Source organism: Gorilla gorilla, chromosome 11 (assembly GCF_029281585.2).
Source record: "Gorilla gorilla gorilla isolate KB3781 chromosome 11, NHGRI_mGorGor1-v2.1_pri, whole genome shotgun sequence".
Taxonomy (NCBI): domain Eukaryota; kingdom Metazoa; phylum Chordata; class Mammalia; order Primates; family Hominidae; genus Gorilla; species Gorilla gorilla.
Window position 1 is genome coordinate 17,261,675 of NC_073235.2, and position 13,930 is coordinate 17,275,604.

At 34.5% G+C, this 13,930-nt stretch overlaps 1 protein-coding gene across 3 annotated transcripts in view; it reads left to right on the top strand.

Annotated features, from left to right (window-relative positions):
• The window catches only part of DPP10 (dipeptidyl peptidase like 10), a 1,401,573-nt gene that overhangs the window by 1,344,636 nt on the left and 43,007 nt on the right, over positions 1-13,930 (top strand). For all 3 annotated transcript variants that reach the window (XM_063694707.1, XM_031008786.3, XM_019022737.4), the window contains exons 18-19: positions 1,957-2,055; positions 2,163-2,232. In XM_063694707.1, the coding sequence (XP_063550777.1) occupies positions 1,957-2,055; positions 2,163-2,232 (169 nt within the window). The remainder of the gene's footprint in view (positions 1-1,956; positions 2,056-2,162; positions 2,233-13,930) is intronic.

Genomic DNA, 13,930 nt, shown 5'->3' on the forward strand with positions numbered 1-13,930 from the left:
AACTCTTTTTAAAAATATAAGGCAGGCCAGGCGAGGTGGCTCATGCCTGTAATCCCAGCACTTTGGGAGGCCAAGGCGGGCGGATCAAGAGGTCAGGAGATCGAGACCATCCTGGCTAACATGGTGAAACCCTGTCTCTACTCAAAATACAAAAAAGTAGCCGGGCGTGGTGGCGGGGGCCTGTAGTCCCAGCTATTCAGGAGGCTGAGGCAGGAGAATGGCGTGAACCCGGGAGGCGGAGCTTGCAGTGAGCCGAGATCGCACCACTGCACTTGAGCCTGGGCAAAAGAGTGAGACCCCGTCTCAAAAAAAAAAATAAAAAATAAAAAATAAGGCAAGTATTGACCAGATGCCAAATCCAGACATATATATTAAGAGGACAAAAAAAAAAGATCAAATTTTCTCATGAATTTAGGTGCAGAACACCTTAACTAAATAATAGCAAGTCAAACCTAGCAATTATACAAAGTATGATAATTTGTTATGGCCATATTGGGTTTACCCAAAGATTCTATGTTTGCTATAACGTTCAACAAACAATGTAATTCACCGTATTACACTGACACCTCAAAGGATTTTTTAAAAAATTGAAAATTTTGGCAAACAACAATAATAATCAACTAATAGGAATTCCTAATCAAGATAAGATAGAAAAGAAATTCCTGAACTTCATGAATGATATCTGTAAAAATACTACAGCTGACATCATGCTTAATGGTGAAAGAATGATGCTCCTGCCTGAGGACTGGGAAAGTCAAGAATGTTTGTTCTCACTCCTTCTGTGCAACATTGTAGTAGAGGACTTAGCCAGTAAAATGGGTAAGACAAAGAAATATATGCAGTAAAACTGTGTTTATCTGCAGAAGACATACTGTGTACAAAACAAAAAGGAAGGAAACAAAAAATTGTGGGATATACACACAATAAACTATTGAAAATAAGTGAATTTATCATGGTTATATCTGTAGGCCAATACACAAAATTCAACCATTTCATCAATGAAAATGCAAGATTTAGGAGTATTTTTAAAATGCTGTTTAAAGTAACATCAAAAATCCATGGAGTATCTAGGAATAAATCCGATAAAAATGAATACCTCCTCTAAAATCTGTATAATACTGCTGGGAGAAATTAAAGACTCAGATTTCTACAGACATAGACATGTATATATCTGTATACAATATGTACACATGGATATATGTGTATACAATATGTATACATATGCAAACATATATGTGAATGCATATATATGGATTAGAAGGCTACTTTGTGATGTAAAGTCTCTCCAAATAGATCTACAAATTTAATACAGTGCACGTACCTCAAAATTCCAGCAAGTTACTGATGTCCACTTCATGTTTTATCAAATTTTTTGATGTTTCATTTTTGCTATTTCTCTATTACTGTATTTTCAAGGTCATTACTCTTTTCTTCTTCAGTGCCTAATATTTTATTAATATCACCCAGTGTATTTTTCATATTAGATCATATAATTTTCATGTATTTCAGATTCTGCAGTTTTTATTTTTAGAAATATATAACATGCTCATGCTTTTTCTACCTTATTAAATACCTGAACTACAATCCAGGTGTCCTCATCCTGTGTTTCTGTATCACTTTTAATTGGTATAGGTACCTAGATATTGTGAATCGCATTTCATTTGGTGCTAGATAATCTTGTATTTTGCTAAAATATTCTTAAGCAGGTTAACAATATGATCAGATTTGCATTTTGAAAACGTAAATGATAAATTTAATATAGAAGCAAATGAAAAAGTTTTACTGGCCTAATGAAGCTTACTTAGAAAACTGTTGTAGTAATTCAGAAGAGAAATGATGAGTTAATCAGCACAGTGCCTGCCAAATGGTAACAAGTGGATAATTTTTTGTTGTGTCACACTGATTCTGTTTAATGCATAGGAGTTAGCTATTTACACTACCCTTTTTGGTTTACAGAATATTTTATATTGGAAAGCAATTCTATGTTGAAGGAAGCTATCCTGAAAAAGAAGATAGGAAAGCCAGAAATTAAAATCCTTCATATTGACGACTATGGTAAAGTTTTGTGCATGCTATGTTATTCAAGAACAACTTTCTCTGCGTCTTATAGTTTTACCTGTAAATGACTCTCCATCTTTAATATTTTGCTCTTTCTTTAAAAGAACTTCCTTTACAGTTGTCCCTTCCCAAAGATTTTATGGACCGAAACCAGTATGCTCTTCTGTTAATAATGTAAGTATTTTATTTGTTTTTAAAATAAAGGAATCTAAAGATTTTATATTTTTGTGTCTCACATGACAACATTTGATTCAATAAAGAAGAGAAGTCCTATGTGTATAGTTAATCAGGGCAGCTGTCTGTTGTCTAAATTCCTCTAGAAGTCCATCACTAAATCATGTATAAAGATGTGTAAATTTTTTTGAACTTCTTGCATCCCACATGGAGTTTGGTGCTACTGCCAGGAATAGTGACACTAAATAGTTTGATTTGTGGGTGTCTGCTTAGCAATTACTCAAGCCCTGTGCTCTTCATCAGTTGTTTATGCAACATTGTGGAACATGTAATTCCACTGCTGAAACAATGGGTTATGTTTGTATCCTCCTATCGATTTTTCCTCCTGCATGCATGGCCTGCAGTAAGCTGCTCCTCTGCTCAGAAAACTTGGCTCAAGTTTTCTTCATCTTGAAATTGACTTTAAAGTTAAATATCTTTATACATTTTGTAAGGCTATATCATGACTATATGGTATTAGGCACCGAGGCCCCTAACATCTAATGCGTAACTAACTTGATATTGATTTAGCATTGTATTTCTGAGAGTTATAAGTTATTTCCCTTATTAATATGATCAGGTAGCATATTGATATAACAGTGCTTAAAACTGTCTAAAATTATATCTTTAGATATAATAATTTCTTTAGATATAATATTTAGAAAGAGTAAATATGAAAATAACATTGCTTATTATGATCACTGAGTATAGTGGATAAGTATTCAGTCTGTGGAATCGGATTTCCTGGGTTCAAATTCTAGTTTTGCCATTTATTAGCTGTGTGTCCTTGGGCAAGTTCCTTAACCTCTTACAAGGCTAAGTTTCTCTAAATATAAAACAATCATTACAATACAACCTTTGTTTTAAGACTGCTTTGTAGATTGAGTGAAATACAACATATAAAGTTGCTTAAACAGTGCCTAACACATATGATTCTTATAATTATTGGGATTATAATTCTTTTTTGTATAGATTGCATTTATTTTATTTAGATATTTTAATATATACAAGCAATTTCTCCCTTTATTTTAACAAACCACATAATACAGAAATAATATAATATTTAATTTTCTCTCTCACTCCAGTGTTCATTTCTAATTCTAATTATTGAGCTTTATGTAGTTTCTCGTATCCAAACTTTTCTCCCTTGTCCCTAAAAGCCAGAAAGCTCTGAAAGTTCTTAATGTCTCCTTGAGGAAGTTCTTATTTGCTGTTTCTTAATTCATTGTTTTTTTTTTCTTGTCTTTTTTACCTAGTTTCTTCTCGTCTATTTTAACTGTATGTATGATTTATTGAGGAAAAATGTTTAAGGCACTAAAACGAGACAAAAAGAAAGCAAAAATCAACCCCATCTTCTATCTCAGTCACGTCTCCCTTTGGTAAAAGGAAATGTTCTTTTGATTCACTGAAAAATAAACTTTCTCAAGGAAGGGACTTCCCTCAGGCACATCCTAGGCATCCCTCAGTATGTGATGACCTTCAAAATGGAAGATAAAAGAACTGACTGCCCTTGAAGCATGATATTTTTGCAGACGAATGTGTAGATAATTATGCCTACTTGCGTATCCACCTGCTGTAGGGCAGTGTCACACATAGGGGGAAAACCAAATAAGAGTTAACAGAATCTCTTTGTTTTCTGAAACAGATAAGCTAACTGGCTCATCTTGGCAATAGACTTGTGTTTTGTTCTGGTTGATTTTTAGTTTATAAGAGGAATATAAGGACCTACACAAGAAACCAATTTGAAGACTTCTCTTATTGGCAAGGGGCACTTGGGGTTTTTTTGAGAAGTAGGATTTTGGAGCAAAATGCTGGTTTTGGAGTCAGGTAGGACTGGGTTCAAGTTGGAGTGCTGAGATTTAACAATACACTGCTGAATTTTTTGAATCTTCTGTTGCCTTATAAATAAATCGGGGAAAATAACATGGGATAATATTTCTATTTAAGTATATTACCATAGTGTTTGGTAGAGCATAAGCACTTGCAGATAGTCTTTAATAAATTGTAAGCAGAATCATAATTATTATTAGTATGGTGCAAAAGTAATTGCAGTCATTATAAATGGCAAAATTATAAGTAATTGCATTACTTATAAATGCAAAAACTGCAATTGCTTTTCTGCCAACCTAATATGGATAATAGTATTTTAAAATATTTAATGTGATTAATATACATATTTAATGTGTAATTTAATGTCCATAAAGTTATTCAATAGGCAGACACTACTAAAATAGATAAAATAGTGCAGTCAGACCCATGGAATTTACTTTGCTACTTTTTTGGTTGATACAGGAAGAATGAAAATGAGTATAAAATCATTTCTAGTTATACTTTGTTATATATAGTTATATATTATTTATACTAAATATTAATTGACATTATCCACACTTTTGGGTTTTAGAGGGAAATTATCAAAAGCGTCAAAGAATGTGACTTACAAAATCCAAAAGGAGAATTTCTTTTTTTTAAATTTATACTTACAATATGATCTATTCTTTTAAATTGCATGATTATTTCTAAAACACTATGCTTGGAAACATATAAGGGTCAGAATAGCAAAAGTAGAAAGTGTTTTTTAAGAATTTTAAAAACTGCCCATAATTTAAAGCCATATTTTTTCTCAAGCTTAAAAACTGTTTTCAGTGACAAATTGACTTCCCATTCGAAAAGTAATAATAATTATTATTTTTTTCGCAAATGAGCAATTAGTGATAAACAATAGAGCGACTATTATTTAAATGAGTCTAAGAGGTCATTCAGTGATTTTGGTGTCAGTACTTTATTGCTATTTTGTGCCATATATCTGGTAGCCAACAGAATATGAGCCATTTCTTGATCTGTAGTGATGGGTTCCAAGGAATTATATAATGAATGCATGAGTTAGCGTCAGGCTGCAGCAAGCACCTGAGTGGCTGAAAGAAAGATTGCCCTGGAAGAAAGCGGCCTCTGGCAATTTGGAAACCCAGTTCTGCTCAATCTTCATTATGGATCTTCAAAAGAAATGGTCCTTTGACCTCCCTTGCTTGGTCATATATTTTGAAACTCAAACTTAATCTCGTAACATTTAAAATGTAAGTGAATCAAAGATCAATGTCAATGTCACATTAAAAAGAGTATGCGGGATGGAGTACATACCACGTTAATATTTTTACTGTAGAATATTTTTACCATAATGGAAAATCTAAGAAGCATTGGCACCATAGATGGATCTCAGTGACCTGAGTTTGCTGTGGTCTCTATGGAGTCATGATCCCCTTTTTCTGAACAGCTCCTCCAATTCTCCCTTCAAGTGCCTATTTGTTTTACTCCTGCCTTTCTGTTTAACATTATAGGGAGCCCTTAAGGACCCGGAGTCCTTATTCATTTTTAAACTTATTCTATACACATCTATATTCATTCCAGCTCTTATAACCTCGTATTGTTCTTTTTTAATATTATTCTTACTTCCTACTCATGTTTATGTAATTTAATACCATACACGTCTACCACATTGCTTTTACGTATGAGAAGTCGTGTTAATGGCTATGGGGAGATAAGAAGATTGCAAGCATCTTGAAGTCTGTAATAGTTATTTGGGTTTGTTCAGTCTATCTCCGCAATGCCTAATACACAGAACTTACTGACTATCCTGTAATTACCAAATAGTGCCAAGACTGAAGGTGTTGTGGAAAATGCCCTGCACTTGCAGACGTTCATTTGGTAAATAAACAAATATGAATCTAATATGCTTAGATGCTGGTAAAAGCAATCCAGAAGGTGGTACTGTTATTTAAGAAGAAGGGATTTTTGTTTTTGTTTTTATTTTCTGTCCCTCTGAAGAGGAGCAGCATCAGCTCAGGAGTTTATTTCAGTACCAAGGGCCCGTCATCTCTTCCCATTTTCTACTTTTTCATGCTCACGTTATCTTGCCACACTCATTAAAGGTCTAATAAGGGAGGCAGTAAATGTTCAACAGATTATATTAACTTCCAGAATGCAACATGTGCTATCTTGCCTCCATGACTTTCTTTCCTTTCTCTGAATTCACCTTCCTTGAAATCCCAAGAAATTCATGGTCATCCATCAAGTCTTATCTTCCTGGAGCTTTCTTCCATTCTCCTCCTCTGTCAGCCTATGGATCAGGTCATTCTAACCGAAGAGCATTATTCATTTTTATCTAGAGTCTCATCACTGGATGTTCTGTGTATCAGAATCCTATAATTGGGTCATCTTGGTAGAAGTGATCTGTTTTCTATATAAGCATTCTTTCAAACAGCATGATATAAGTAACTGATCATTCACAATGAGGGAATATATTCAGTTATTCATATCCAACAGTCAAGATAACATCATTGCTGGTTTGTTATACACACATTTCATTTCCTCAAACAACTTGAAATATTGTTTAATATTTTAATTAGCATCAAGCTTCAGACAAGTCAGACATACTATCTGGATGATTGAACTCTAACCTGCTATACTATTCTCTACTTACACTTCCTTTCTTTAGTTTATTGCTTTTTGCTCTCTCTCTCTTTTAGTTGCTTTTCCACTCTGCTGCTAGGTTGAACTTGGCAAAATCCATATCTGAGAATGTAGCCCTCCTATCTAAAATCTTCTCATTATTCATTCATCATTGATTAAAGCTCTGCGTTTTCCCTCACACTACGTAACAGTCTTCATGATGTATTTTCTATTTTTCTCTTCGTTTTTATCTCACATCAGCCACCCCCAAAGAGAAATCCCATCCTTTAGATAGACTGCTTTGTTCTGGGGAACACCACCACTTCAATCATCACTTGTGTTTTCACATAGTCTCCCAGTGCCCTGAGTTTGCCTGCCCACCTGGAGAAGTTCTCTTAAGACTTCCAGACACACTTCCAGATAACTTTATGCACACCACTATTACAAACATGTAACCATACCAGATTACAACATTTACTTTGCTTTCTCTCCTGTTAAACTGCCAATTCGTTTTGAATGGTTTTGCCATACCGCACTAACTGGAACATTATTTGATAGAATAAATGAATGAATATATGAATACATCAATGAATAAGTAAACAAATCAATTAACCCTGAGTTTGTCCTCAAGAATGAATTAAGTCGAGATGGGGAAATGGAGAAATAAATGATTTGTGAGTTTATAATTGATTTCTGTATGGGTCCATTTCTCTGCAATTTAGTTTCCCACTCAGAATGAGACGCGAGTTTCCAATTTCTCTTATAGTCTTTCTGGATAGGGCTGAATATTGATTGATTTTCATGCTGTCTCTTCACTGTTTCTTTTTACAATTTTTTTTACTGAGCTTAAGATAATAAGAATTGCTATTAGCTACCATTTATTGTTATTGTGCAGAGGGTGTCTTGCTGAGAATATTTAGACATCATCTTTCATCCTTATAGAAATCATCCAAGGTGAATACTACTGTCCTCATGTTAACACAAGGAAACTATAACTAAAATAGGTCATGTATATGTTCCCCCAAGTTCACAGAAGGAAAAGTTAAGGTTTGGACTCAAGTTTTATATATCTATTTTCTGTATTAAAACCTCTGCTGTATTACCCAATGCTGCCTGCCTACATAGTCCACCGTATTATGATAATTATTGGCATATTATCAAAGAATGATGACTTGAATCAGAAGAGGCTTCTCTACTGCCAAATTCTTATGAACTTTTCTTCTTTCCACTGAACAGTTTATAATAATTTCTGGAATATAACGTTTTCCACATGTACTATGTTAATGCTTTGGTGTAAAGTATTGATTATACAAATCATGACTGAGTTCATGAATATTCCACAAGAGAGATCAAATTCTCAGCTCAGATTATTTAATAAAATTCTGAATTCTCATCAAAATGTTCACTTTGTGGGAAGTCTTTTCTACTCTGTATTTGTTTCATAGATTCCTAGGGTTTTCACAGATCAGATTGTCAGAGGTGAGTTCATTTTGTTTCCCAAGGATGAAGACATATATATTCCAATAACCTCTAACATCATTTGATCTTCTATTTGTTCATGCCAAATGCACATCTACTTTTACCCTCAGTTTCTTGCAAAAATAGTACATATACCATCTGATGTGGATGAAAGAGATAGCTTGTTGATATTAATGTTTGTCTCAAAGAGTGATTATTATTGCTTTGTCATATAATGAGGTTCAAAGCTTAAATTTTAGGTTTATCATTTTTGTATCTTTGTCATTTAAATGGATGGAGAATGTACCCACACTGTAATACATAGAAAATGACTAAGAAGAAAAAAGGCAGTGGCATTTAATCTTGTTAATAGAAGGGGAGAAGGTGATCACTTGTTTCTATTTTTTTCTTGAACATATTTAAACTTGTTCTTTCACAATTTGTGGATAATGCATCTTAAATGTCACCATTAACTTCTTACCACTATTTAAAGTTGTACAAACTCAAAGTTGCTGTATTAAGAAGGTGACATGGGGAAAAAACCCAAATTTAGATAAATTTATAGATAATGCCTAAGCTATAATATTCATTTGGTGTTTATTTTAACAGGAATATATATATATGTGTATATATGTGTATATATATGTGTGTGTGTATATATATATGTGTATATATATACATGTATATGCACACACAGAAACACACATGCCATTTTAGGTCTTCTGTTAACATAGGTTTTAGATATGCATGGATTCACAGAATGATATGAATGATATAATATTGTTTCATATGAATGATATAGGCTTATTAATAGTTCCTATTTAAAACTTACATGTATATGATATATTTACAGATATACTACTGAATACTTTTTATAAGAAATATTGAACTTCGTAATTTACAAAGTTCTTAGTTTTAGATGGTCATATAAATGTAGTCATTAATGTAAAGGTAATTCATATTGAAATCAGTCTTTTTTTCTGTTTTAATTAGTTATTTGTTTCTAAGAAAAAACATATTAGGATATAAGATTAACTATATTATTAGTTTAACATGACTTTGAAAGGTGAAGTTAAAAATACGAAGATATAGTGTATTCTTTCTTGGTAATCCCACACATCTCCCCATCAGAGGAATACATCAATGACATTATGTTATTCCAGGATTTTTTAAATAATATATTCTTTCCTTTTGACTTATATATAAAAACAGTACATTATGAATCATGTAAGGCTGTGTAGCATGTAAGTCAAAGTGTGTCTATGATGATGGGAGGCTAGGCCAGAGCTCCAGGCTTTTCTAGTCCAACACACGTATATTTTTGAGCAACAAGTAATGTGCAAAGTTCCCTACTAAAAATTACAGGGCTTCTAGGAGATATAAAACTTGGGAAGAAACTAATAATTATTGTATTTTTAAAAGAAAACCACAACGCGAATAATACAATTGTTATTAATATAGTAAAGTTTTAATCAACGTTTTGATTTGGAATCATTCAGTCATTTTCAGCATCGGACTTTAGCACTTGTTCTTCCTCTTTGAGGGCATTCTCTTATAGCCGTTTTTTCTCATTTTTATCATGCCATTTTAATCAAAATTATAAACCTGATCTAGCTGCAGCCTTCTTCATTAATCCACTATTTGAGTCCATGTCTTTGTAGCCTGTATGATTAGAGCTCTCAGTTGTCACCTGTCCCTCAGTAACATGGAGGAAGCATAATCAATTGGAAGTTGCTAGATCAGCCACAACTCACCCTAAAAAAGTGCTTCCATTGATTTTTAGCTTTTTTATTAAGGTTCCAATATATTGCTAAGACTTTTTCCTTACTTATAAGAAAATGTGGCTCTGATTTCCTCTAGACATTAATACCTTGGGAAAGGCTGTGTCTGCGCCACTATGACAGTGCATTATACTGACATAATCTCCCTGTTTTTCATCACATAGAAAACATGTCATACAAAATAAATCTATGTTGCACAAAACATGCTGCATCTTTGGGAATTAAAAGTGTTGAAAATATATTGCTACATATATGTTAATGTATAGGTTATATATATTTTAATTTATAAGGGCACACAAAAAAATTCCATCTATATAACATGTAGTTTACACACTTCCTATGCTTTTATTTTTTCTTTTTTTATTAATATTATTATACTTTAAGTTTTAGGGTGCATGTGCACAACATGCAGGTTTGTTACATATGTATACATGTGCCATGTTGGTGTGCTGCACCCATTAACACGTCATTTAGCATTAGGTATATCTCCTAATGCTATCCCTCCCCCCTCCCCCCACCCCACGACAGGCCCTGGTGTGTGATGTTCCCCTTCCTGTGTCCATGTGTTCTCATTGTTCAATTCCCACCTATAAGTGAGAACATGCGGTGTTTGGTTTTTTGTCCTTGCGATAGTTTGCTGAGAGTGATGGTTTCCAGCTTCATCCATGTCCCTACAAAGGACATGAACTCACCATTTTTTATGGCTGCATAGTATTCCATGGTGTATATGTGCCACATTTTCTTAATCCAGTCTATCGTTGCTGGACATTTAGGTTGGTTCCAAGTCATTGCTATTGTGAATAGTGCTGCTATAAACATACGTGTGCATGTGTCTTTATAGCAGCGTGATTTATAATCCTTTGGGTATATACCCAGTAATGGGATGGCTGGGTCAAATGGTATTTCTAGTTCTAGATCCCTGAGGAATCGCCACACCGACTTCCACAATGGTTGAACTAGTTTACAGTCCCACCAACAGTGTAAAAGTGTTCCTATTTCTCCACATCCTCTCCAGCACCTGTTGTTTCCTGACTTTTTAATGATCGCCATTCTAACTGGTGTGAGATGGTATCTCATTGTGGTTTTGATTTGCATTTCTCTGATGGCCAGTGATGATGAGCATTTTTTCATGTGTCTTTTGGCTGCATAAATGTCTTCTTTTGAGAAGTGTCTGTTCATGTCCTTCGCCCACTTTTTGATGGGGTTGTTTGTTTTTTTCTTGTAAATTTGTTTGAGTTCATTGTAGATTCTGGATATTAGCCCTTTGTCAGATGAGTAGGTTGCAAAAATTTTCTCCCATTCTGTAGGTTGCCTGTTCACTCTGACAGTAGTTTCTTTTGCTGTGCAGAAGCTCTTTAGTTTAATTAGATCCCATTTGTCAATTTTGGCTTTTGTTGCCATTGCTTTTGGTGTTTTAGACATGAAGTCCTTGCCCATGCCTTTGTCCTGAATGGTGTTGCCTAGGTTTTCTTCTAGGGTTTTTATGGTTTTAGGTCTAAAATGTAAGTCTTTAATCCATCTTGAATTAATTTTTGTATAAGGTGTAAGGAAGGGATCCAGTTTCAGCTTTCTACATATGGCTAGCCAGTTTTCCCAGCACCATTTGTTAAATAGGGAATCCTTTCCCCATTGCTTGTTTTTGTCAGGTTTGTCAAAGATCAGATAGTTGTAGATATGTGGCATTATTTCTGAGGCTCTGTTCTGTTCCATTGATCTATATCTCTGTTTTGGTACCAGTACCATGCTGTTTTGGTTACTGTAGCCTTGTAGTATAGTTTGAAGTCAGGTAGCGTGATGCCTCCAGTTTTGTTCGTTTGGCTTAGGATTGACTTGGCAATGCGGGCTCTTTTTTGGTTCCACATGAACTTTAAAGTAGTTTTTTCCAATTCTGTGAAGAAAGTCATTGGTAGCTTGATGGGAATGGCATTGAATCTATAAATTACCTTGGGCAGTATGGCCATTTTCAAGATATTGATTCTTCCTACCCATGAGCATGGAATGTTCTTCCATTTGTTTGTATCCTCTTTTATTTCCTTGAGCAGTGGTTTGTAGTTCTCCTTGAAGAGGTCCTTCACATCCCTTGTAAGTTGGATTCCTAGGTATTTTATTCTCTTTGAAATAATTGTGAATGGGAGTTCACTCATGATTTGGCTCTCTGTTTGTCTGTTATTGGTGTATAGGAAGGCTTGTGATTTTTGTACATTGATTTTGTATGCTGAGACTTTGCTGAAGTTGCTTATCAGCTTAAGGAGATTTTGGCCTGAGAGGATGGGGTTTTCTAAATATATAATCATGTCATCTGCAAACAGGGACAATTTGACTTCCTCTTTTCCTAATTGAATACCCTTTATTCCTTTCTCATGCCTGATTGCCCTGGCCAGAACTTCCAACACTATGTTGAATAGGAGTGGTGAGAGAGAACATACCTGTCTTGTGCCAGTTTTCAAAGGGAATACTTCCAGTTTTTGCCCATTCAGTATGATATTGGTTGTGGGTTTGTCATAAATAGCTCTTATTAATTGAAATACGTCTCATCTATACCTAGTTTATTAAGAGTTTTTAGCATGAAGGGCTGTTGAATTTTGTCAAAGGCCTTCTCTGCATCTATTGAGATAATAATGTGATTTTTATCTTTGGTTCTGTTTATATGCTGGATTACTTTTATTGATTTTCATATGTTGAACCAGGCTTGCATCCCAGGGATGAAGCCCACTTGATCATGGTGAATAAGCTTTTTGATATGCTGCTGGATTCGGTTTGCCAGTATTTTATTGAGGATTTTTGCATCAGTGTTCCTCAAGGATATTGGTCTAAAATTCTCTTTTTTTGTTGTGTCTGCTCGGCTTTGGTATCAGGATGATGCTGGCCTCATAAAATGAGTTAGGGAGGATTCCCTCTTTTTCTATTGATTGGAATAGTTTCAGAAGGAATGGTACCAGCTCCTCCTTGTACCTCTGGTAGAATTCGGCTGTGAATCCATCTGGTCCTGGACTTTTTTTGGTTGGTAAGCTATTAATTATTGCTCCAATTTCAGAGCCTGTTATTGGTCTATTCAGAGATTCAACTTCTTCCTGGTTAGTCTTGGGAGAGTGTATGTGTCGAGGAATTTATCCATTTCTTCTAGATTTTCTATTTTATTTGCGTAGAGGTGTTTATAGTATTCTCTGACAGTAGTTTGTATTTCTGTGGGATCAGTGGTGATATCCCCTTTGTCATTTTTTATTGTGTCTATTTGATTCTTCTCTCTTTTCTTCTTTATTAGTCTTGCTAGTGGTCTATCAATTTTGTTGATCTTTTCAAAAAACCAGCTTCTGGATTCATTAATTTTTTGAAGGGTTTTTTGTGTCTCTATTTCCTTCAGTTCTGCTCCGATCTTAGTTATTTCTTGCCTTCTGCTAGCTTTTGAATGTGTTTGCTCTTGCTTTTCTAGTTCTTTTAATTGTGATGTTAGGGTGTCAATTTTAGATCTTTCCTGCTTTCTCTTGTGGGCATTTAGTGCTATAAATTTCCCTCTACACACTGCTTTGAATGTGTCCCAGAGATTCTGGTATGTTGTGTCTTTGTTCTCATTGGTTTCAAGGAACATCTTTATTTCTGCCTTCAGTTCGTTATGTACCCAGTAGTCATTCAGGAGCAGGTTGTTCAGTTTCCATGTAGTTGAGCAGTTTTGAGTGAGTTTCTTAATCCTGAGTTCTAGTTTGATTGCACTGTGGTCTGAGAGATAGTTTGTTATAATTTCTGTTCTTTTACATTTGCTGAGGAGAGCTTTACTTCCAACTATGTGGTCAATTTTGGAATAGGTGTGGTGTGGTGCTGAAAAGAATGTATATTCTGTTGATTTGGGGTGGAGAGTTCTGTAGATGTCTATTAGGTCTCCTTGGTGCAGAGCTGAGTTCAATTTCTGGATATCCTTGTTAACTTTCTGTCTCATTGATCTGTCTAATGTTGATAGTGGGCTGTTAAAGTGTCCCATTATT